The sequence below is a fragment of the Babylonia areolata genome, chromosome 30, assembly GCF_041734735.1.
Source record: "Babylonia areolata isolate BAREFJ2019XMU chromosome 30, ASM4173473v1, whole genome shotgun sequence".
Lineage (NCBI taxonomy): Eukaryota > Metazoa > Mollusca > Gastropoda > Neogastropoda > Buccinidae > Babylonia > Babylonia areolata.
The window spans coordinates 10969072-10995699 of record NC_134905.1 but is presented as its reverse complement, the minus strand read 5'-3'; the positions used below and the strand labels follow the sequence as shown (position 1 = coordinate 10995699).

The 26628-nt window shown below is 38.5% G+C and overlaps 2 protein-coding genes across 8 annotated transcripts in view; one reads left to right on the top strand and one right to left on the bottom strand.

Annotated features, from left to right (window-relative positions):
- LOC143275469 (uncharacterized) overlaps positions 1-7485 on the top strand; it is a 75736-nt gene extending 68251 nt beyond the window's left edge. For 2 of the 4 annotated variants that reach the window (XM_076579617.1, XM_076579615.1), the window contains 2 exons: positions 5063-5187; positions 5627-5777. In XM_076579617.1, the coding sequence (XP_076435732.1) occupies positions 5063-5187; positions 5627-5638 (137 nt within the window). In that variant the 3' untranslated portion in view covers positions 5639-5777. Of the gene's footprint in view, positions 1-5062; positions 5188-5626 lie in introns of all 4 variants that reach the window. The other 2 variants (XM_076579616.1, XM_076579614.1) reach the window with 2 other exon arrangements.
- A 4071-nt stretch (positions 7486-11556) lies between these two features.
- The window catches only part of LOC143275197 (mitogen-activated protein kinase kinase kinase kinase 4-like), a 331965-nt gene continuing 316893 nt past the window's right edge, over positions 11557-26628 (bottom strand). For all 4 annotated transcript variants that reach the window (XM_076579163.1, XM_076579166.1, XM_076579165.1 and 1 more), the window contains one exon: positions 11557-26487. In XM_076579163.1, the coding sequence (XP_076435278.1) occupies positions 26404-26487 (84 nt within the window). In that variant the 3' untranslated portion in view covers positions 11557-26403. The remainder of the gene's footprint in view (positions 26488-26628) is intronic.

The following is a 26628-nucleotide window of genomic DNA, read 5'->3' as shown; positions in this document are numbered from 1 at the left end:
AATAAGAGTTGATTTGTGTGGGTAATTTCGCATCGTATTTTGTCTTATTATTGATTGGAGTAGTCAGTTAAACGCATCATGTCATTTCTCAAATGCCTACATTGCAAGGTCATGAATACTTTCGTTTAAATAGGTCCCATAACTGGGTAGGATACTGCTTTGAGCAGTGGGGTCCAAATAATTGTTGAACGGGTCAGGGAGGAAGGGTATAATTATATAAAATAAAAAAATATTGAAAAGGGTCGGTGATTTCAGTTGCAATGGTATGATGTATGTAATTCTGTTTGGATACATATTTTCCAAATCAGATTGGAATGAAGTATTTTCATTTTCAACCCAAGTATATTATATGAATTGACATCTCTCATCCAGATCGCGATTTGTATTTGTACAAGTCCTTCAAAAAGAATGTGTAGGGCTACTTCGTAATACAAATCTCGGCGTGTTGAGGAAATCACATGTGTGCGGGTTATAAGCAATTTGGTGCATTCTGTTTGTTGTATACATATCGAGTTGTACCTCTTTCTTGAATAAATCATCGTCATTGTTATCTCTCTCTCTCTCTTTCGTTTTACCTCAGAAACCCTGCAGATACTTATGTTTACATAATGACTCCTCTCTGCTGACAGTGTCGCAGTACTTCCTTAATTGAGACCTTTGGCAACAAATATTTCTCTGTCTTTGGCGCCACTGACTAGAACACCCAACTCTATTCCTGAGAAAAACTCCGTGTTTCTGTTTTGAACTTCAATAAAGAATCTGAAGACGCACATAGCTAAGCTTTCTCTCCTGATGTGTGTGTGTGTGTGTGTGTGTGTGTGTGTGTGTGTGCTGGTTACTTGTTTTGGGTATGTTGCTGGGGCTTTCTGTAAGGGGACTGGAGGGTGTACTGTAAATAATTTGGGCATTGTAATGTATGCGACTTGTTTTAACTTGTAAACTGTGTTGTTGAGGTGTTGTCTGGAAAGGGGTAGGGTGGGGGGATTGAGTATTTGTGAATTTAGATATCTTGTGATGTATGTGGTCGGTTTTGATTTTATGAATTTAATTTTGTTTTTAAGTATTGTGATATGGTCTTTAGCAATGTGATATTAGTGTTAAGTTTTGTGATATGAAATGCGGATTATTTATGTATTGTTATGTATGATACATATGGTGAGTGTTGTATAGTCCGCAAGGCCAAGGGGCTTACCGTGCACCCCACCCCCTCAAGGAATTATGTAGACTAGTTTTAAATTTTTCTTTGGGGTCTGCTGAACTCATTTTTACATGTTCTCAAGAAAAAAACTGGGACGCACTCAGTTGTACCCCTTGTGCCCCGATCAGTGAAATTAAGACAAGCTATTCAAACCGTCATTAACTCATATTTATGTAAAGGAAACCACCGCGTATTGTATGTTTTCTTTTTCAATAGGGTCTTTTCTATACGAACAAATATCCAGAATTGAAATCACTTCAGTATCACTCTTTCCGAAAATATCTTTATACAGAGACCTGCAGGGGTCTTCTAGGAATTATTTCAGTATGTTTGGTTGACCATTTGGGAGTGACACAGATCGAGTTGCTTGAAGGTAATTATGAGGTCATCGTGAGGCCAACCTGATGTTTATAAATGTAACATGATTTTGACGAAAAGCAAATATTTCTAAGACAGGTAATATTTCAAGAATATGATTTTATAGAGGCGAGGCGATAATTTTATAGTGTGCTCTTGTTTGCGGTTGACTAACTAGTGGACAGTTTGGGATATCATGGTTTCACATTTACATTTATTTTGTGTATCTGTTAAAGTGAACCTGGTTATGGTAAAAGAAGATAAAAGAAATGGCGTAAAGAAAGAGCAAGTAGGAAAATCTCCCATCAAAGGTTGAAGAAGCCCCAGACTGCATTGTAAATGTTGAAGAATCAACTGGAGAGTCTTTGATCTGCATTGTTCTGATGCCCTGTGTGCATTTTGTGTAACTAGTTTTCTTTTGTGCTTCTCTGTTGAAAGAAAATGCACTATGGCTTGCAAAATTCTTTCTCCGATGTCTCGGAGGAATGTCTAGAAGTTTTCGGCTGCTATTGAACAACTTCGGCATCAAAGGTCGGTTTTTGTTGTTGTTTTTTGTTTGTTTGGGTTTTTTTTTGTTTTTTTTTGTTTTTGGTTTATTCTGAAGCGTTTTATAGCAATCTCCATGAGTCCTCATAAATTTACAGACATGTCCATGTGATATAGGAAGTCTGCATCTTCCATCAGTCACACTCTAACTATATCTTGACTGAATGATGCATTTGAACTGTTTATTCTTTTGCTGGCTGACGACGTTATTTTATAATCCGAGACTGTTGTTGGTCTGCAGAATCAATTAAATGTCTTACATCAAACTGCCACATCTCTTCAGTTGAAGGTTAATATGAAAAAGAGTAATATTATTGTATTTCGAAAGGGGGGATTCTTAGGTGTGAGGGAAAAATGGCTTTATGATAGTGTTACAATGCCTGTGGTAAATGTGTACATGTATTTAGGGATATTTTTTACTACGTGTTTAAGCTTTGTTTCGGCTTGCAAAGATCTTGCTTGTAGGGCAAAAAATGTGTTATTATGTATCATGAGAATACTGTCTTTATTGAATAATACTTCCATGAAATTGTTTCTGAAAATGTTTGATTTTCAAGTGCAGCCAATTGTGCAATATGGTTCAGAGTTGTGGGGTTTAAACAACGCTGCGTTTCATTGTGAATCTGTGCATCTATTTGCTTTGAAGAAGTTTTTGGGTCTTGATATGCGCACCCCTAATGACCTTGTATATGGTGAAACTAATAGATACCCTATAGTTGAAAAATTCTGCTGTTCAGTGCATATGATATTGGCTTAGATTAGTACAAATGGATGAAATAGGATACCGTTGAAAACTTACAAAATGTTGTTTGATTTGGATTCTAGAGGAAAGAAAAATTGGTTAACTGATGTACGCATTTGTCTGTGTGAAAATGGTTTTGGCAAAGTGTGGTTCAATCAAGGTGTGGGTAGCATAAATGATTTCATTAACATTTTTCATCAACGTTTAATTGATTGTAGATGGCAAGCATGGAATGAGCATGTTCAAAACAGTAATAGATTTAGTATGTATAGAACATTTTGCGGACTACATGATATGAAACTGTATTTGACGTTAAACATGGACAAATATCTAAGAATAATAACCACAAGATTTAGGTTGGGTGTGTCGAGTTTGGCTGTACATCGTTACAGATACAGTAAATTTGATGTTAATGATTTGATTTGCCCATTATGCCAGGAAGACAAAGAAGACAAAGTGCATTTTGTTTTGAGCTGCTCGGCTCTTAAGGGGTTAAGAGAAAGATATATTCCAGCCAGATATTTCCGACAACCTTGTACATTCAAGTTGTGCTTATTGATGTCGTCCAAAAGGCAAAATGATGTATGGAATTTGTCCATTTTCCTGCACAAAGCGTTTAAATTTAGAGAAATTGCAACCTCATAATATGTTTTGCAAATGTATCTATGTTTCATGTGATTTCATGTGATTTTGGTTTTCTCGTGTTTATTCAAACAAATGTGACGCAACAAATGTTGTTTGTGTACCCCTTCATAGGGGCTATGGCCTGATGAATAAATCATCCGTATCCGTATATCTTGACTGACGCTTCTCTCACTGAAACTAACTGTTTGTGTTAGAAATACAGACCAAAGGCTCTCCAGTCAATTCTTCAACATTTATAATGGAGTGTGGACGTCCTCAACCTTTGATGGGAGATTGTTTCACATTTGCTCTTTCTTGATGCCATTTCTTCATGTTCTTTTACCAGGCTCATTTTAACAGATACACAAAATAAACGTAAAATGTGAAATCATGATATCCCAAACTGTCCACTAGTTAATCATCAACAGCAAACAAGAGCACACTATAAAATTATCACCCCCATAAAATCACATTCTTGAAATATTTACTGTTTGAACATAGGAGAGCAGGACAAAGTCTTGTTACATTTCTAAACATGTTGGCCCCTCAATGGCCTCACAGTTACCTTCAGGATGCTAAATTGTGTGGAAAACAATTATAAAATCATCACAGAACACTAAATACGTTTAAAACCAGTCTACTTTATCCATGTGAGTGTTAGGGGGCAGGTGGTAGGTGCTCAGTGGGTAACCTTCTTTTTCCTAATATCGCTTATTTGCACGATATATACAATGTATTTTGTAAGAAAATCATTCAAATAAGTATTTATTGTATTCTGAAGCTGGGGAACATGGTATATGTCAATGTTAGCCACAAAAACTACACGATTTTGCGACTTAAAGGCGATTCCTGGCAAAACAGTATTTTGGGTGCAGGAGAACTCGACCAGTGTGACTCCCCAAATAGTTCAATGTTCATCCAAACATACTGAAATAATTCCTAGAAGACCCCTGCAGGTTCCTGTATAAAAATAAGTTCGGAAAGATTTTTTATTACAGTGACAAAGTAAAACAGCAGGACAATTTTACGATAATTCGTCAAAGATTTGATAGTAGGCCAGTGCAAGCCTTAATAACTTGTGAAAGAATGAAGATATTTAAATTTTGGATATTCGTATAGAAAGGACCCTATTGAAAAAGAAAACATAAAATATGTGGTGGTTTCCTTTATATAAATATGATTTATGGCGGTTTTGAAGTTGAGCTTGGCTTAATTTTATTGACTGGGACGCGAGTGTGCGTCCGAATTTTTTTCTTGGGAACATGTAAAAATGCGTTCAGCAGACTAGACCCCAAAGAACAATTTAAGACCAGTCTACATCATTCCAAGGGGTCTGGGGGTTGTACGGTAACCCCCTCGGCCTTGTGGACTATATAAAATTGTTTTTGTACCTGTCTGGACAGGGTTATGGATTAAGTTTTTCATTTCAGTGTTAAAATGTATAACTTGTCGTGATTTACATTGTACAATGCAACTGAGCATGTTTTACATGGAAAGGCGCTTTATAAATTGGATAATCAATATCATTATGATTATTATTAATGTGGACTTATAGTTCAACACCTTCAAGTGATGTGAGATGTTTTGGTACACAGGAACTGCTGTCATCACCAGCATGCTTCTCCCCCACGTGCACCTCACGTTCCCCCTCCACCCATGGCAAAAGACAGAACAAAGTTGCTTTCGGGGACTGCTGGGCCAGAAAAGCTTTCAGCGAACTGTAAGAATCTTGTCATCAATCCAATTCTGTGTGTCTCATTCTCTCTCTTATTGACTCCGAGTGTGTTAAAGCAATGATTTTCATGCAAAGATTTTCATCGCTGATTGTGGTGGTGGCGCGTGCACGTGTGTGTGTGTGTGTGAGAGAGAGAGAGAGAGGGAGAGAGAGAGGGAGAGAGAGAGTTCAGTGGATATGATTGTCTTCGTTTGAATCGTTGGACCTATCTAGGTGTCAAAGCACTTATGCCTGTTTTTCCTCACATACACCCATGTGTGAAAGGGTACCCGACTTCAGTTGGGGAAGGTTGAAATGGTGGAAGGAGAGGATTGGGCCCTGCCTTCCTATGCCGCGCACTAGACACAGTGGATTTGAAACCACTGCCCTGATGGCTGTGTAAGGTTATGGGGCCTTTAACCTTAACTTGTGTGTCTTTGACCAGAAACCTGTCTGATGGAGAGCTGACACCGACCTCCCCAGGGACCAGCAAAAAGTTCTTCGACTCTCTCCAGAAAGAAAACTCCCTTTTATCCCCCTTGGTTTCACCGCACCTTTTTCCTTCAAACACCAGGCGTTGCCCAAGTTTAAGTGACGTCATGGACAATAACTGTGAAAACAAGACCTGACATGGTGATGATGATAATGATGATGATGATAGAGAGAGAGAGAGAGAATGAGTGGGATGGCTAGGTGCTGTGTGAAAGTGGGTCGGATTGAAGTAGGGAGGGGTGGGGCGAAAAATGTTCGAGCATTGAGAGAGCTGTGAGAGAGCAAGAGAAAAAATATTATTTAAAGCTAAAACCATGAAGGGCATCTCAAGATTGGAAAATTAAAATAAACAGTGTCAGTGTGTTTAAGTGTGCACGAGCGCACGTGTGTGCATACAAATGAAAGAGAAAGATTCAGATTCAGATTTATGAACTGGGAATCGTACTCATTGGGACCGACTTACATACATCGGGCGTAAAGCAAAACGTCTGGTATTCATGGGGCGGGCATAAGGGTCTGACAATGAACGACTGGACTTCTCTCAGAAATTATAGTTTTTGACAATGCCTTCATTCTTATTAAGAAAGGGATTTTCCTGAATAAAATCACTGTGCGCATGCTTGTCATCTGCCGCACACAGGGAAATTTACACTTGGTTTCTTCGGCCTAGTATTCATTAGTTTGTTGTGTCTGGAGGGGGTGTGTGTGTGTGTGTGTTTGATTGTAATTTTTCATGCAGTATGTTTCTTTTTGTTGTATTTTAATGATAGAAATAAACTGTTATTTTCATTATTATCATCCTCATTTGACGGGCACAATAGCTGAGTGGTTAAAGCGTTGGACTTTCAGTCAAAGGATCCCGGGTTCGAATCTCAGTAACAGGGCCTGGTGGGTAAAGGGTGGAGATTTTTCCGATCTCCCAGGTCAACTTATGTGCAGACCTACTTGTACCTGAATCACCTTCGTGTGTATACACACGCAGAAAATCAAATACGCACGTTAAAGATCCGGAAATCCATGTCAGTGTTCAGTGGGTTATGGAGACACGAATATACCCAGCATTCATCAACCACAACAGAATCTTCAACAGAATCATCGGCAAGTTGATGGCGGTCGTGTAACGGAAAGAAGAACGATAATCATTTTACACTTCTAGAAGGTGTATTCTAGTTGACTGCAATACTAAACAAAAATAAAAGGTACTGTTTGTCTTTAACAAAGTCTGGGCATACAAAGTGTAGTCAAGCGAAATCGCTGGACTAAATTTCAGCTGTTTTAGTCTGCGTTTAGATTCAGACTTGGCTTAAGTTGCCTGCCATGAATTCCAACTTCTGATGGATTTTCTCTTCTAAGGTTGGTCCAGACATTTCCGTTTACACCTGCCGTATGGATACGACCCTAGTGGTGATGTGTCAATTTTCATGTCCTCAGAATTACAGCAGTTAATTATGATAAATCTTGATATGCCCTTCATGGTTTTAGCTTTAAATAATATTTTTTCTCTTGCTCTCTCGCGGCTCTCTCAATGCTCTTAAGTGAAAAGTGTTCTATAAATACAAATTTTACTCGGTCATCCGTAGATGCCATCAACAAATTATATCAAATTTAACATGGATATGTATAATATTTCTTTGGCGTAAATTTTTCATATGGTTACTATATATAGTGCCTATCCTCGGTCAAAGGCAAAACTCAAAGCGATTTACAAACATGGAATCATTTGCACAACAGGCTGCCTACCTGGGTAGAGCTGACCGACAGCTGCCATTGGGTGCTTATCATTCATTTCCTGTGTCATTCAATCGGATTTCAGGCACGCAACCTTCTCAGACATGCAACGTTTTACATGTATAACCGTTTATTTTAGTCCAGGGCAGAAACAAAAATGGTCCAAATGTGAGCGATAAAACCGTTCTTTTTGCGATAACATAGAATAAATCATACCGATCACACTGATATAAAGTTTACCACTGTAGGTGGGCGGGATCATAATTAGATTTTGATTTATGATAATCATTTTTCACACTACTGGCCATGAGAGAGCGCCTTACAAAGAGTCACAAGGTAAGATCATGCGATGGTTACACAAGCGTGGTATAAATGGTCGCAAGAGGAAAGCGTTTAGCATGGTACAGTACATGTGACTGACTGCTGTCGCACTGATGCTGTCATATACCTCCGTTAGTAGGACACTGTGGTGGATGACAGAATATAATGATACCGTACAGAAAATAAGAGAACTCTTTAGGGTCAAAAAGAGAAAACAAAAGTTTTTAATTTCATGTATCTTAAAACTAAACTGGAAGAAGACGCAAATTTGCTTTCATGAATGTTTTCCAGTTTCTTACTAGTCATGACATTTTATAAAGAATGAAAACAGTATTATACTAACTGCAAAGGTGAATTTTATGATGGCAGCACGGGATCATTTAGTTCATAAGTACAATTTTGTTGACATTTTATGCAACGCACAACTTGGATATACTTCATGCTATGCTTATTAGCTTGTAAAATATAAATATCTAAATACGTGTTAACCAGGTTTGTTTCAATGAACATTGTCGGAGCACTGTCCAGACAATTAATTCAGAAAGCATGGAAAGCAGATAATGGCAAAATCGACCAACATCATGTCTTGATGTGAAAAGAACAGTATGGGATATATATTTTTCTTTGGAAAACAGTAGCACTTTAAACTTTAAGTTAAGCATTGGATAGAATTGATGTGAAATGGAGTGCCTGCAGTGTTTCTGAAAAAATTGTGAGGAAGTTAGTTTAGGTATTTTGGGCTCTAAGTTGCATGTGTCATAAGGTTTTAGGTAATCATTAATAAAATACATAATTTTGCACAGACTGATTTCATTGCATAGGCTAGATTGCACGATAGATTCAATTTTATCATTATTATAAATCCAGTAATTCAAACATCTATGTCGGGAAAGTTAGTTTAGGTAACTTGGATTGAATGTTACATGTTACAAAAAAGTTATACATAATCATTAATAAAAAATAAATGATTCATTGTTATTATCATGATTATTATTTATATCTCATGTTAACATTTGCAAATACTGGTTAATTTCCAAAGACAAATATGTATTTCATACTGTTCTTTTTACATCAGGACATGATGTTGGTCGATTTTGCCATCATATGCTTTCCATACTCTCTGAATCAATTGTTTAGACAATGTTCATTGAAACAAATCTGGTTGACACATATTTAGATATTGTACTTACAAACTAAATGATCCCATGCTGCCTTTGTAAATTCACCTTTGCAGTTGGTATAATACCGATTTCATTCTTTATGATATGTCATGACTGGTAAGAAACTGGAAAACATTAATAAAAGTGAATTTGTGTCTTCTACCAATTTAGTACAAAATACATAAAATTGAAAATGTTTGTTTCCTTTTGACCCCATAGAGCTCTCTTACTAGCTTTCTGTGCAGTATCTGTTGTCTGCCAGAGTTTCCTGCCCATAGATCAGCATCAGTGCGGCAGCAGTCAGTCACATGTACTTTGTACCGTGCTGAAAGCTTTCCTCTGGCGGCCTTTATACCGCGCTTGCGTAACCCTCATGTTCTTGTCTTGCGATTCTATTAAGGTGCTCTCACACGGACAGAAGCAAAAAAACCACATGGTTCTTGACATAAAAAACCAAAATCTAATATGTTCCCACCTCCCTTTTGTGGTAAACTTTATATCAGTGTGATCAGTATGATTTATTCTATTTCATCGTAAAAAGAGCGGTTTTGTTGAACACATTTGGATCAAACGCAATCTAGATTCCCTGGCCTGTTTACCCCGCCATGTTGGAGGCCATACTACATTTTTGGGGTTGTGCATGCTGGGTATGATCTGGTTTCTGTAATTCACCGAACTTTGACATGGATTACAGGATCTTCAACGTGCGTATTTGACCGAGGTCCAGGCACAAGCCGGTCTGCACATATGTTGACATGGGAGATAGGAAAAGTCTCCACCCTTTACCCACCGTTTACCCACCAGGCGCTGTCACTGAGATTCCAACCCGGGACCTTTAAATTTAAAGTCTAATGCTTTAACCACTCGGCTATTGTGCCCATCGCACAAAACAGGACATTCCAAAACAAAATGCACTTCATCTTCAATCAGTTTTTCACACAATAGACATTGTGATGTATGCGACTGGTTTTAACTACAGGAGGAAGGTAGCAGATGAATAAGATGCTCTTCTGCCTCTACAGTGTCCCCGGGGGTGTGGGTTCTATTCCCACTCTTCCTTTCACCCAAGTTTGGAAAATCAAACTGAGCATCTAGTCATTGAAATAAATAACAATAAACTGAGGTCCTGTGTGCAGCACACACTTGGCGCACTGAAAAACCTATAGAAACAAGTATTGTCTTCTGGCAAAATTCTGCAGAAGAGATCCACTCTGGTAGATACACAAATATAAGAGACATAAGAGGTCAGAACTGCATACTTTTTATAACGGTACCGATGTGTGATTATTTCCAATATACCAAGTCTAAATCTGATATGCCGATCCATATCTAACAAAAGATAAGTCTTCACTGCGGTGCCCGAATGACCCTCCACTGGGTTATTATGGGATAGGTGAAGTTAAAGGTGAATTCTTCACTAAATGAATAGAGACATAACCGTTGTACAAACTGAACCTTTAAATATGTTTTTCCCGTCCACAATTGATCATGTGTTAGTGAAGTTTGCAGAAATACATTATCTAAATGTACACCTTGAAAATCCCAAAAATACCCAAACCCAAGTTCACAGATTACCATTTGATACCGGGTTTTTTTTTTTGCCTCTTAAGTCTTTAGTCATAAAGTATCAGTATTCATCTTCAGCAACTTTTACTATTTGTTTCCACAGAGAGAGAGAGTATAGACATTTTAATGACACTGAAATGGTTTACTTGACGCCATGGATATTACACACAGAATATGGATATATAGAACATGGAAATGTGGATATATCATTATCTCTTTCTGTTCTGTTCTGATCTTCAGCATGCCGGTCTTATTTCAGCTCAGGAGTCTCAGTTCAACTGTTATCTGATGGAGTTTGTGTGACCCCTTTCTGCTGATTGTTCCTGGTGGTGTTAGGTTGGACATGCCTTGGGCCTTTCTTGGGAAGGGGATGGTTAGGGGTGACCATGTCTGCTACCTTCAGAGGGACTGGTCGGCTGTATTTTTCTGATCTTTCCAAGACATACTTTATGAGAGTACTGTGAGGAAAAGTGTGGGTTTATACACCTCTACCCCACTTTCACTGCAGCAGTGCTTCCCATGCAAGTTCTATGAAATATCCCAGTTCCACAACAGTTTGACATGTCGACATACCATAACCATGGTAGGGTTCAATCTTTTTTTTTTTTTCAATCACAGCAGATAACCTTTAAATCAAACACCTAAGTCCAAAATGTTTAACTGTCACATCAGAAACAAATGAAAAGCATATGTGTTTTAAGTGCTAGCCTGTGCCCCTTGCAAAAAAAATGTCTGCTGCATAGATGAGATCTGAGGTAGCAGTCAGAAAAATTCTTTTGGGATCAGGTTTTAAACATTTCATTATCATTTTATATTCCAAATTCAGGGAGAACTTTCAGTGCTGACCATTATCACTGATAGAAACAATGTATTATTTGCTTGTTTCAGTAATATTATGAGCAAACCCCCCCCCCCAAAAAAAAAACAAAAACAAAACACACAGACAACAACGTTTATAATCCTGGGTAATTTTAAGACTTTTAAGGAGTTACAAAATGAAAGTCTTTTGTTTTTTCTCAAAACCTTTTAAAACCTGTATAAATCCAGCATGCACACATACACAAAGTACATGCACACATACACATATCTAAGACAAATACTCATGATCTGTTGTATCAACAAAGTTTAATGCTAGTTTTAAAAAAAAGAAAAGAAAAGCATGATGCAAGCAATGTCGATTTACTGTGCAGCACAAATGATGACACCTTGGCTGGTGTCATGTCTCTCACACAAACCAACCGACCAACAAACTCTGGCAGAAGAGGTGATCAGTAATCTCCTGCGGCCAGACACTGTACAAGAACATTTACATGGCATTGCACAATTCTTCTGACTTTCTGCTCTGTTTAAAAAAAAAAAAAAGAAAGAAGAAAGAAACAGATGTCATCGCAATCACATTCATTACACCATAATGACAGGATGGCTTGCAGTCAACCCATCAAACACTGCCCCATGCCCATCAGAACACCCCCTCCCCAAAGAAAAAGACGATGAGGAACACAAACGACTGCCCCGATTGTAGCTATTCCCTCACTCTATATACTGTTACCTTTCATACACAATCTTTTTTTATTTATTTGTTTTTATTTCAGCATTTCAATGATGGTTGAGAATATGTTAAATATGATTACCGTAAACCAAATTTTACAAAGCACATTTTAACAGCATTAAAACTAGCTGGGAATATGCGAGATAAATACATATTTAACAGCAAAACTTCTGGTTGGGCTCTGTTATTCAGAGTATCTTTCAGTTGAGTGGTACATGTTTTTTGTTGTTGTGCATACCAATCTTTTTTTATGTTGGCAAGTAACAAACTGAACAGGCACACAATATTCCCCAAAGCAATATCCATAATTTTTATTTCTTAAGATATTAAACGGGAAACCTTTTTAGGATTTAAGGGGAAAAAAAAAGAAACAAAAAAAATCTTAAGTAGCATCACCAAACATTTATTTGAAACTCTCCAGGTTTCATGTCTAATTTTAATGGCCTTCCTATATTGATAAACATGGACCCCCCCCCCCCCCCCCCCCGCCCAATTCAACATTTTTTTTTTAAAAACTACAAATCTGCATTTTGACTTTCTTCTGCAAAAAGGGTTTGTGAAAATAAACGAGACACAATGAGAATGTCCTTCAAGATAAAATATAGTTAAAAAAAGAAAAAAAAGAGAGACTTTCCAGCTGATTTAGATTGGTCAAAGGGTAAAATTTCTGCTCAAGGTCATGTTAAGCCTTGCACAAGGACCTGAGAGTGACTAATCTGGTTGTGTTCTTCAGAAATGATACTAAAAAAACATCACACACTGACGTCCATAAACAACAACGATGCAAACATATAATTACTCAAATGCAACAAGTCATGTTGAACCCATTATAAAAAACAGACGGACAATTTTGAATTTGCAAGTAACCCTGTGACCTTCAGAACAAGATATCCAATTTGATGACCACACATGCACACAGATTTCATTGAAGCTACCATTGAATCAATCGGAAGATAACGAATTTAACCCCACCTCCCAAGAAAAGAATATCAATTCCAAGGTTATACATAATTGTTTAAAAACAAATCACCATTATGATCATAATACAATTGTTTAAAACAATTTGAAGCTGTGTTGAAGGAAGAGCACATACAAACACATGCACACAACATGCGTGTACGTGCAAGCAGACACATACATCCTAAATTAAGTTACAGACCACACGTTTCATTTCAGGATGCAAGTTTTGTGTGGCTGTTCATTCAATCTGATGAAAGCAAACTTTCAGATGTATAAAGTGTCACCATTTCATCACCCATTCCTGCCTGTCTGCACAAGGCTGGGTTCATTTTGACATCAAGGGAATGGCTTCCAGCTGCTCTGACATACAGGGTATTGTCATCATGCTGTTACCATATCTGGGCACAATCTTGCCCAGTTATAATCATCTAGTCCTGGTTTATTTTAGCTGCTAACTTGGTGTCACCACATCCGTATCCCCCTCCCCCCAACCCTCTCCCCACAGCTTGGTCCAAGGTTTCTCACCTCATCCTTTCTGAGTTGTTCTTCCTTTCAATCTTCATCCTTTTTAAGCCTTTCAATCCTCATCCTTTTTCAATCCTGCTAAGGCATCCACACAACTGATGTGTTGCCAAGTGGGAAACAAAGACTGCAGAACAAAAGCTGGTTTGGAGATGACAAATGATACAGGACAAAGGGGGTCACTGCCAGGACGTCAAAACTATCCCATTCACCTTTATAAAACCTGGTTATAAAAGAGTACAATTTTACCACAAAGTCTATGAAAATCAGAAATGCACATAAACCTCTTAAAAGAAATGGTCAGCTGGAGACTCATTTTTACTTCTGCACCACTGTTCATGTCTTGGACACTCCCAAGCTGATGTTAAGTGACTACAAGGGATAGAAAAAATTTAGTCTCCTTACTTAACAACATAACACGAGACTGATCCTGGATCTGGAACACCACTGATAACCGATAACCACAGACTATCACTGAAATAACAAACCCCCCCCCACCCCACCTCAAAAAAAAAAAAAAAAAAAAATCCCACAAAACCCCACACAAATCACGACAAAAAACCTAAAAACACACCAGCAAGTCAGTCTTTGAAAACAATCAGCAGTCCACTTAACAAGCAACACAAGACAGGGACAGAGAGGGAAGGGACAAAAAGGATGGTCATGATGTGGATAGCCTCTCTTTTCTATCTTTTCTGCACATAACCACCTGATATCAACTTCTCTTTTCTATCTTTTCTGCACATAACCACCTGATATCAACTCCCAAAGAGCACCAAACCATGGGAAGTATCAATAGACTGAGTTTGCACACATAATACAGACAGAATCACACACACACACATATAGCAGACAGAATCACACACCCAATGCCAAGGTTATGGTATCCTCTCATGACTGTACAGCACGACTGTTAAAAAGAAGTAAAAAACACTATGATTAATTCTTATGATTCCATGTCACTTTCTGTGCAATTACACAACCACACTATCAAATTCAATTCAATAAATAAAACTTTCAGCATTTATACTGCATGTGAATTTTTATGTTGTTAATACTGAACCTTTGTGTTCTATGTATGGGACATTCATCTGCAATGTCAGCTTCTCTTTGAGTAAGCAAACTGATTGAATTCTTAACTGTTTTCACTGTGATTAATCAGAAACAAATGTTCTAATGAACACCTTCACAGAAAAAACACCAATCCAACAAGCAGAACTGGAAGTGTTATAAACATTGATTTTTGCTGCTCATGTTAATACTGAACCTCTGGGTTTTTCTAAACATGGCTTTCACCTGTAGTAAAAATACTTCTGAAAGCTAGTGTGATATGGAAGGCAATCATAATCCAGTATCCATTATACCTGCTGGCTATCTCACATATATTTTTTAATGTCACATCTGCCCAATCAAGTTGGTCCAAAACAATCATCCACACAAAATACCTTGTAAGTGACCCCCACCCCCAATAAAAGGTTCCCATGATCGGTTATTTCTTTTCTAAACTAAAAATGAAAGGCAACATCCAATCAGAAACGTTTTATGTTTAAAACAATGATGATTTTTGTAGTTCCAAAAAGTAATGAGTTTTAAGCACACCTGAATGGAGTACTTTGGCACACTGCCCCACTTCATCTACATCATGGTGCAGCAACCATCACACTAAACACCCCTTGCTCCATCTTTCAACACACAGTTCTGACAGTGGTTGAAGAAATATAACAATAACAATCAACAAGTGACCAAATCCCCCCCCCCCTTGCCCCCCAAGAAAGCAAGCATAAGCATCCCCTTGGAGTAACATTTTTTGTGTGAGTGTGTGTGTGGAGTGTATAGTGTGTGTGTGTGTGTATTTGCCACTTCCCAATGCTATCATCTTTCAAAACAAACTTGAAAACCCACTTGTTCAAAGCCTTTGGGTGAAATGAAGCATAGCTGTTTGCATTCCTCCTCCTACCCACATTACTTTATCCTTTACTGAAACCATCATGTAGTGACTGCATGTGTGTGGGTGGCTGTACACTGTGTGGACAGTGTGTGTGTGTGTGTGTGTGTACTGCATTTCTTGTCTGTCCTGTGTGTGTGATTGTTCGTATCTGGAATTTGAAGTGTTGTCTTGGTTTCTATATACACATATGTTTTTTCATGTGCAGATGTATGTTATTATGCACTACTGTATAGCTACTGTTTCATGTCAGGCACTTACAGCCCATTATATGTAGTGTGCGCCATATCACTATTATTATCATTATGGATTTTTTTCTTTTTTTTAAAACAATGAATCATGTTTCAACAGAAAGGTTGTTCCTCCACCAACAGAAAAGACTAACATATTCAGGTGTACACACACACACGTCAGTGACTAAAGACAGTAACATATTCAGGTGTACACACACACGTCAGTGACTAAAGACAGTAACATATTCAGGTGTACACACACACGTCAGTGACTAAAGACAGTAACATATTCAGGTGTACACACACACGTCAGTGACTAAAGACCGTAACATATTCAGGTGTACACACACACACACGTCAGTGACTAAAGACAGTAACATATTCAGGTGTACACACACACGTCAGTGACTAAAGACCGTAACATATTCAGGTGTACACACACACACACGTCAGTGACTAAAGACAGTAACATATTCAGGTGTACACACACACGTCAGTGACTAAAGACCGTAACATATTCAGGTGTACACACACACACACGTCAGTGACTAAAGACCGTAACATATTCAGGTGTACACACACACACGTCAGTGACTAAAGACAGTAACATATTCAGGTGTACACACACACGTCAGTGACTAAAGACAGTAACATATTCAGGTGTACACACACACACGTCAGTGACTAAAGACAGTAACATATTCAGGTGTACACACACACGTCAGTGACTAAAGACAGTAACATATTCAGGTGTACACACACACGTCAGTGACTAAAGACAGTAACATATTCAGGTGTACACACACACACGTCAGTGACTAAAGACAGTAACATATTCAGGTGTACACACACACATGTCAGTGACTATCATTGAAACCAGTCTTGGGTCTGGCACTTGATCCTGTCTGTCATTAACAATGCACTGATACAGCCAACTTATTTCCTTAAACATAAAGCACTGCAGTATGAGAGCAAACACCAATTTCATGATTATAACTAAAAACAAACAATAACTCAAAAAACAAATTGATGAAAACTTTAAACGGACTTGTAACAAAAGTTAGCATTGTTGCAGTACAAATCACCATGGCATATTACGTTATTAATATGTCCAAGAATGGGTATGAACAGTATCAATAACAGTTAAGTTGGATTTATTTTTCAAAGAGTTTGGCACATATACCAAGCAGTGTAAAACAGAAAGAAAAAGAAAAAACAACAACAGAAAGAATGTTTAAGGGTTGGCTGTGTGCTGTGTGCCATGGTCTCTCACTCTTTCTCTCTGAAATCTATGGTAAAAGTAGGCCTGGCATACAAAATCTCTGTACAATATTGAACAGGACATCTCTTCAAGTGACTGCCATATTCAGCATGATATTCACTAGTCTGAAGAAAAAAATATTTAACAGAACAAATTACTCATCTAAATCATACAATCAAACTGGTATCTCTTTCTGATTACAGGGAAGTGAGAGGGACTGATTCAAGAAAGCATACTGTAGCCAGGTGTGTGTGTGTGTTGGTGGGGGTTGGGGGGTGGGGAGTGGGAGGTGCATTTGAAAGCCTGTGGTGTGATGGAAAGCTGACACCTCACTGGGGGTCAAAGCCCCCTGGAAGCTGACAAAGAAAAAAAGAGGTTTAAAAACCCAAATAACAGTGCATGAATCATTAATGATTTTTTCATTAATGAGGCTTTCAAATGCACTCCCCACCCCCCACCAACACACACACACCCGGCTACAGTATGCTTTCTTTCATGAATCATTAATGTTTCAATGTCCTGCAGGGGTCAATATCAACTTTTTTTCTTAACTGCACATTAACACACAAAAGAAAGAACAATGTTTCCTGTAAGCTTAAAATCTGGTGTAAAACGAAACATATCTTCTGCTGGTAGATGAATCTTTGGTACTTTGGCTACAGATCCCAGATCCAAATAACATACTGGCTACAGCCATCATGTGTGTCATTGCATCATTGGCTGATGTAATTTCAGCACACAAACACACAAAAGCTTGTGAAATGTTTTTGTTTTTTTTCTTTCTTCAAAGTGAGGAATGGCCCAAGTGGCCAGACAGGAACAAAGATCATGCACATGTATGTGTGTGTGTGTATGTGTGTGTGTGTATGTGTGTGGGTGTATGTACACCTGTGTCTGCATCTGTATCTGTGTGTGTCTGTGTGGGGTGGGAGTGTCTCTGTACCTGCATATACCAGTTGTGTGTGTGTGTGTGTGTGTGTGTGTGTGTTAAAACAAGGTTTAGTGTAAAAAAAACATGTATCAGCACATCAGGCCATAGGCACATCGGTATGCTCCCAAGGACTGCAGTGAATCATTTTTTTGTTTTTGTGTTGCTTTTAATTCAAAGCGCACTAGATGTCAACAAATGACCCCAAACTGACTCTCGGCCAGATCTAACTAACACAATGTTTGGAAGAACAGTTGGTTCCAACAGCACAGGACAGATTAGAAACAGGCCTTTTATCATCTGAATGGGTTAAAATAGTGTGGCAGTTTTTGTTGTTTTTATTGTGGTGAAATATATCGGCAGTAGCGTTAAAACAGCTGTTGTCAGCAACATCACACCTTAGTTTCATACCCTTCCCCCTCCCCCATTTTTTCTCTGGATATACACAGATCGAAGCAATGGCCCTGGGCCTTTTCTGTAGCAGTCACACCCAACTGAGAGACTTGTTTTTTATTTTAATGAAATGCAAAAGCACATTTACACTTTTCTGCTTAGCTGTGATGTTTCTATCATCACCAGAATGTGTTCAACATGCTCTTTACTAAACAAAACCATTCACCTTTTTGCAAACGGTTTCTAAAACCGAACACCATTTTTATTCTTGTCTTCATGCTGACTGAGTGGAACAGACCCACAGTTCAGGACCCACACCAACACACTACTATGGACACTACTACTATCCAGCACTGGATGACTCCAGCTAAAGATCAAAAGCTGGCAGGTTCTTAAACTCCACTCCACAGATGCAGAGTTGTGTCAATGATTTACTAATGAAATACAAGTTGTATGGATTTGGAAGAGCAATATGCTGTACAGTCTGCACAATGAAGATAATGCCCTGACAAGCGATCACACTTAACACCACGCTCTCTCTTCTTTTCACGGCATGACTGGAACAAGTAACCCTTCTCCCTGTCCTTTCCCCAATCCTTCAGTGCAGCACTGCTGGATAGGGTGTGTTGTAAGGTACAAGACAAGGAGGTCAATCTCCCCTCTCAGTTAAACAACCGTTTTGGATGTCTCTCTGACACCAAGTAACCTCAGTGAACTAAGTTTAGAAGTTGCTCATCTCCTATACTGAAAATGAATAGTTCAAACTCCGTCTAATTTCAACATCATCTCAATAGCATACGTTCACCACACTTTGACTAAAAATGTTCTTTATCTGACGTGTGCAAAACTTTCACCAGGAAAGCGCACCATAAGCACCAAATTGTAGAATGGGGTCTTGTAGTTAATTCCTCCAGAAACAAATCAGGGTCAGTATCTTGCATAAATAAAACGACAGTGCTGTTACACAAATCACAAGGACAAAACAACAAACAAACAAAACCCAACAACAACTTGATATCACTGTTTTTTGTACAAAACATAAGAAAAGGTATAAACCATTTGAACAGAAAACCAAATGCAACTATTTTGTACAAGATTTAAAGCAAAGTGATGATGCTTGAAACTGGCAAACACATACAAAGAAGAAAAAAAAGGTGTTTTGGTTGTGTGTTTTTTAACAATGAACACAAAGAAAGCATTTCCTGTTCACGACTACTGTATCATGTTAAATAAGAGAAAAGAAAAAAGGCCGCCTGCTAATCAGCACACCTGCCAACAGCACATGTTCTGTGACCCAAGGCCATGAAATTAACGGCACCAAGAAATGCTGTCTCCAGCAGGCAAGCTAGTTGAAAAGGTTTGTCAGAATGCGCTCACATTTCAAACATTTTTTCTCAATGTTCTTGCTGAACATTTCAGTTCACTTTCTTTACTCAATACAACAGTCTATTCTTTGGTGACTTAAAACAATTAAATTGACAGATTGATAATGATTATCAACTGATGGAACACAGAAACTAGAGGTGTTGGCAGGTTTGCATCTATTTATGTTATGGGTGACCAATAGAAAAAACACCATCATCTTCCTGTGATAGGCTGTATCTGACAGATACCCTATGACCAACTGGCTTTCTAAATACACTGCATCATATGTGATTAGGCTGTATCTGACAGATACCCTATGACCAACTGGCTTTCTAAATACACTGCATCATATGTGATTAGGCTGTATCTGACAGATACCCTATGACCAACTGGCTTTCTAAATACACTGCATCATATGTGATTAAGCTGTATCTGACAGATACCCTATGACCAAATAGCTTTCGAAACATACTGCAATCATATATCATGAAATTTCTGTCAGTAAGACACATTAACAATGTCATGCCACATCTTACAGATCAACAACTCAAAACAATTGATACTAACAAGCTTGCATGTTTTCATATAACCTTAAAGGGAAAAAAATTAATAAGCATGGTAGCATAGACTGCCTCTCTGAGGTCAAAACATGCAGTGTCTAAGTAAGCAAAAAATGAAACCACTGAAATGAAGTGTGAACGAAAGTTGTTTGAATAAAGTATGAAAACAAAAAGCCTTTTGGATGCATAAATAAAGCTGCTTGGGTGATGTACAATGAAAATTTCCAAAAGAAGATAGACTAATGTCAACACATCTGTATTGTGAGAACTCTATTGATACAGTATTGTCGGAAAGATTGGGAAGGTGTCAAAATGCTACACATCTTCACCATAGCAACACACCATCCACCACTTTGATTTCTTCAAAGTAAAAAAAAAAATTAATAAATAAAGCTGACTACATGAGCATTGCAAAACAAAATACAACCAATCAATCTTAAGACACACTCACATATGCTCACACAGGTTCCTCGCACATCCAATACAGAAAACACATGTGCACACATAATATGGTGAATAAATACTGGCAACAATGAATTTGCAGCAGATATGAAGAAAGGCTGCCAGTCAATAAATTTTTATTTGTGGGATTCTAGTTCAGTTCTAATTGCAGCTGGCAAAGGGAACACACGACAGCAGCACTTGAGCCATGGGTGTCTTCTGTTTAGCTATGGTGCTAAGTTAAAGTCTTTTAGCCAAGGACGCCATGGCGGCTGCGCATGTCTTGTCTCTCGGGCTTCAGCAATCAGTGTGAACAACAGCTGTGCTGTTACAGTAACAGGACCCCCCCCCCCCCCCCCCCCAAGACAACCCCCCTTACCCCAAGACAACTGGGTATCCCTGTGCCCGGTGTAATGACAAATGAATTCCACAGTTATCAGACACAGTATCCTACTGGACGCTGAACCCAGTGATGCAAGGTCAAAGGGGTAACATCCCTGTGTGATGTCAAGTCCTACAGTCACATGGTGGGTGTGGTGCACTGGCTTTCCATTTGATACTACACTGCTGTCTGTACTGTGTGTGCCTTGCAGTGTCTATATACTGTTCCTGGCCCCAAGCACTCCCAGTACAGCGCCATGATGTGTGCCTTGCAGTGTCTATATACTGTTCCTGGCCCCAAGCACTCTTCACATCACACAGTGACAGTGTACATTTCAGTCACACATCAAGTGTTGTCGTGCCTGTTGTCTCCTACTAATGTCTCACACTAACCACAAAGCCCTGTCTTGTCTCTTTGCATTATGTTCACATGCGCGCTAGTTGTTTGTGATTGATCCTTTATTTCCAAACTGACCACTGGCCAAGATGGCAACATGGATATTGGTTGATATTGAATGCTGAATCTGCGTCATGTTTTGAAGTGTTAAAATTCATACAATAGAAAGATAATTATGACACCCCCCCCTCCCCCCCCAAATAAAGACCTCAAATATCATCCTTGTTGATTCAAGCATCATGTAGTATTTTTAACCAGTTCAGTGCCAGAGAATTTTATAAAGAGTGCTCTCCCCTTGCCAGAAAATTTTGAGTATTCAGGGGTAATAAAAATATACATAAAATTCTAGCACAAAAACTACAGGAGATAGAGAATGAAAGTACACATTCTTTATGAAGGAAAATGAATGTGGATTCTAAATCCAGGCTTTCCCCCCAATTATTCTGAACCTAGATAACCATTCAGGCATTTCAAAATGAAAGTAATAGTTCTTATGCGGTAAAAAGTCTATTTCCACCTCCTCAGAATGAAACCCAGAAAAGAAACGAACAAAATACAGCTAGAAATAGCGTCCTTAATGCCTGATTATACCTGTAAAAGAATATAAAACGGCTTATGAGTTCATGATAACAATCACAACACTTATTGTCATGAAAGTGAATAACTGTCCTAGCACCAACATGTGGGTTTGGTCAGTATAAAAAGTCAATCATGTTCTTAAAGAGTGAGCCATTGAGCTTTTCTTACACCAAAGAGCGTTCCCCTTTCAAGGAGAGAACGCTATGATGATAGTCCCTTCCTTCTAAAGGGGTATTCAAGAGACCATCATGCCTGCCAGTACAGGTGTACCTGCGGGCAAATCTACATGAGGCAAGGCAAAATGCCTGAGGGAAAGCAGTATCCGGTATTCAGGAACACTTCAGTCTACCCGTGGGTCTTCTAACCCAGAGGCAAATTTGACCTAACTACCTGCCAAGGATGACAGCACATGAAGCAGACGTAAACATGGCAGATCCTTTTGTTGCATTTTAATTGCTGAAGGAAAACAGGCATGCTTTGTGGTGAGACCATGTTTTTAGGGACAGCGGGGAAAATCCGCACAATAGTTTTGATGACACTGAGCTTATCAACTAATTTTGTTTTTGACAAGGCCATATTCTGGGGCATTATACAAGAAGTAAAACATGACTTACAATGTGGAAATATTTTCTGTGCTCTTCCACTACCTCAAGTTGCCTTCTCTTAATTCTTTCCCCACACTCAAAGTTTGCCGCCATTGTGAACAAACGAAAGGAACGAAAGGAACCGTAGTTCGGAAAGAAGTAACAGAGTTTGCACAGAAGGGAATCCCTGGGATTTTTTAAATCTAGATGATGGATTAGCTGCCCGAGTGCACCATGTGTGTCTTGCATAACAAGATAACTTCAACTTGAAGGTAAACTGTATCCATGGGCCCCTAGCATGCAAAGGGTAACTTGCCTCAAGGCAAAATAAATTCTGTCTTAATACAGTCCCTCATTATAACTGGTCTGACAAGTGACAGCTGTGCATCCGCTTTGTCTCCTCTACAAGTAAATTGGTCAACTGATAAGGGACAAAATGCATGAAAAAGTCAATAACATGTGATTACAATCTATCATCTGTCAACCCTGCATTTCAAGAAAATTGTGGATCATTTCCAAACTCTTGTGTAAAGTGGAATGAAAAACTGGGAGAATATATTTAATGGGAAAAGTATTCAACAAACTAAAAAAAACCACAAGATGTTAAACTAAAATGGCTTCAGTTGCGCATTATACATAGAATTCTCGGAACAAATACTGTTCTAAAAGAAATGGGAATCAAAGATAATAACTACTGGTACTGCGATTTCTGCATGGTAGAGGAAGATAGTACTGTACATATATTCTGGGGGTGCAGCATTTCTCACAATTCTGGAAAAACTTAGAAGAATTACTGAAAGCAAAACGTGTAGTATGTTTAAAAATGAAATTAAACAAACATATTGTATTATTTAGAACTGATTAAAGTACATGTACTGACCAAGTATTTGATTTATTTTTCCTTGGAAAAATGTATATCTTTTAATGTAAATTTGGAAATTGCATACCGGATATAACTGCATTCACGTAACAAAACAGAAGAACACAATGCAAGAATGGCAATGAACATCCATAGTTTTAAAACAGAGTGGCTTCCATATGAATAAAAAATCAAGAATACCTCTACACACTTGTCACAACTTATACTGCTACTGAAGAATAAAAAAACATGGCTGTCCATGAAAATATATGTATGTGTGTATACTTATACATGTATGTATATTATAAATACTGGTTTTTAGATAGGTCAATTCTTCTTTTTCCTTCCTTTGGCCATGATACATTCTCAGTATTGTTGACTGTATAATCGCTTGTTGTTTTTTCTAGTTGTGTTGTCTGGTGTTTTTTTTAAAATATTCTTTTATATACATGTATGTACATTATAAATAGTAGTTTTCAGATATGTCAATTCTTTTTCCTTCCTTTGGCCATGATACTTTCTCAGTATTGTTGACTGTGTGATGAACCGCTTGTTTTTTCTAATTGTGTTTTTGTTTTTGTTGTTGTTGCTGAGTTGTTTATATATATATATATATATATATATATATAAGTTGCTGTTTTTGGTTGTTGTTGTTTTATATATATATATCTTCTTTATATGTACTGAAATAGAAATGCCCTTGCAAATCAATTGCTGCTGTAGTACCCTGCTACAGTTTAATGTGTTAATGCTATATTTCTTCTACAGTGGTATTTATGATCTGTGAAAAATTCTGGAAATGATGATGTTTCTCATTTGAGAAAAACAACCTTCAAGGCAAGAGACAAAAAAAAAAAAGAAAGAAAAATCAAGGATTACTGGCTGCCGCCATTCCCACCACTAGCTCACTGTACAAAAATGGTAAAGTGACAGCTAGGCAATGCCACTTACCACACCCACTATCTGGCCATCAACCTATTGTCTTGCACCACTCCTCTATCTCTCCTCCCCCTCTTCTCAAATTACTTGAAAGTACTGTGCCCTCACTGTCAGTCATCATCACTTGCTCAGAAACGATGTCTGATTGGACAGATGGAGTGAAGAAAGAGTCAGATGTTCTTGGCAGTTTCGTCACTATCACTGTCATCACCTTCAAGTTCAAATGAATCTTAAGACAAGACAGATTCATCTCCCATCATTATACTTGCACATAATCATCAGAACAGCTTGCAAGGTTGTGTAAACCCACTGAATGGGACCACAGTCTTCACTTAATGAAATTTCCAATGCCTTTTTGGCATGTGAGGCAAACCCTTTTTACATGAATGCTTCAAGTGGCCAGTTAGCAAGTCATTATTGAGAAAAAAGGGGTCTTCCACCTGACAAATGCTCACTTAAATGGTATACTTATACTACAGACACATTAAACTAACCATTCAAAGTCTTTTTATCTTCATTGTACCTAAATCCGATGAAGGAAAAGTCAAAATACATGCAGGACGTCAGTGGACGTCTTATAGGCACTATGGCAACACTTTTTGCAGGACGTCAGGTGACGTCTTATGGGCACTCAACTAGCTAAACAGACACAAGTCATAAAAGTCTGTGGCAAAAGTAACCCTATTTGGTTCTCTTTCCTCTCATTTGAAAATGATACTGCATGATACAAACACAATTCAACTCTTCATACAAATGCATGCTTTTACAAATGCACACCAAACACTTACAATTTCTTCCAGAACTTCTTCAAATCTCATCTCAGCCTTCAATTCTTTTTTTTTTTCATTATGAAGATTTCTTTTCAACTAATAAAATAATAGCAGAGAGAAAAATAAAAACAAAATATAAACCTGAAGAAGGGAAATGACTTGCACAGGCATTTACCGTTTTCCTACATTGTCTCACTAAAGCCCTTTTGATGGGACACATGTTGTTGGTCACATCCACTAAAAATATCTGTATCTCAGTTTACATTCAGGCTATATCAATGCACACCATCAAGATAACAATATGTTTTCCTGACTGTTGGAAACAGTGTTCATTCATGTGAGCAGGTCCAAAGAGAATGAGGCGTTAATCTTTCTCTTGTGCGCTAATAAGACCATATGAATAGTTAGGCTTGGTTTCGTGACCGTTTTTTAATTTTCATTGGGGGGGTAGGGGGTTTCAAACACGGCATCAGAAACACAGTCCTCAGGCTCTGTGCAGCCTGGCACACAGAGCTGCAACACACTGAAAACAGGACAACAGAGACAAAGAAATAAAACCAGACTGGTATACAAGTCCTCTACACATCCCCACACCAACATGCCTCCACTCCCTAAACACACACACACACACACAATCCATTCCTTTTTTTTTTTTTTGTTTGTTCCCCCTTCACTTCAGGTACAGGTGGTGAAGATACTGTTCCACACCACAGGAGGAGAATGGAGGAGAAGGAAGCTGGATGGATGACAGCACCTCACCTGCAGTGTTCAGAAAACTTTCCTTTGTTTCTCAGTCTTGTCTTGTTTTCCTTCCCTCATGGAGTCCTTCATGCCACGGAAATTCTCCCTCTCTCAGCAAGATGCACCAGTCTCATAACTCCTACTTCATCATGTGTCTATAGATGTACACATGCATGAAAAGAGTATGTATGTACATTCTGAATCAGTCAAGACAAAACCCTACCCCAATGAAGCTGGCCTCATTGTCTTTTTGAGATTACAGTCAAGAACAGAGATAGGACAGAACACCAGGCAGAAAATGAAAGAGACAGAAAGAAAGAGAAAAATGAGGAAAGAAAGAGGAAAAGAGAAAGAGAAGAAAAAGAAGAGTTGAGTACAGTGGAAAGAAGGCAGCACAGACCAAAGCACAGGACTCCCAACGTGAGGGGGGAGAGAAGAGGAGAGGTCCATGTTGGTGTGCTGTCTGTTGTTCCCTCCACAGCCTGGCTGGTGCTCAAGGGGGGTGGAGGGCAAGTTCAGCCAATGGTGGCTGTGCTGTGCTGTGCTGTTTACCAGTTGGCCAGGCCTGGCTTACTGAGTGTCATGAAGTATATCTGGCAGGAGGACCCTGACCGTACAGAGGAGAAGAACACCTGGAAACACACACACAGTTTGTTACTCAATTTCACACTGCTTTTTGACACTATCAAAAAGTACTGATTCTGAATCATATTCATTGTTATCGAATTGTAGCAGAGAGTAAGAGTGAGTGAGTAAAAAACAACAGAGAGAGT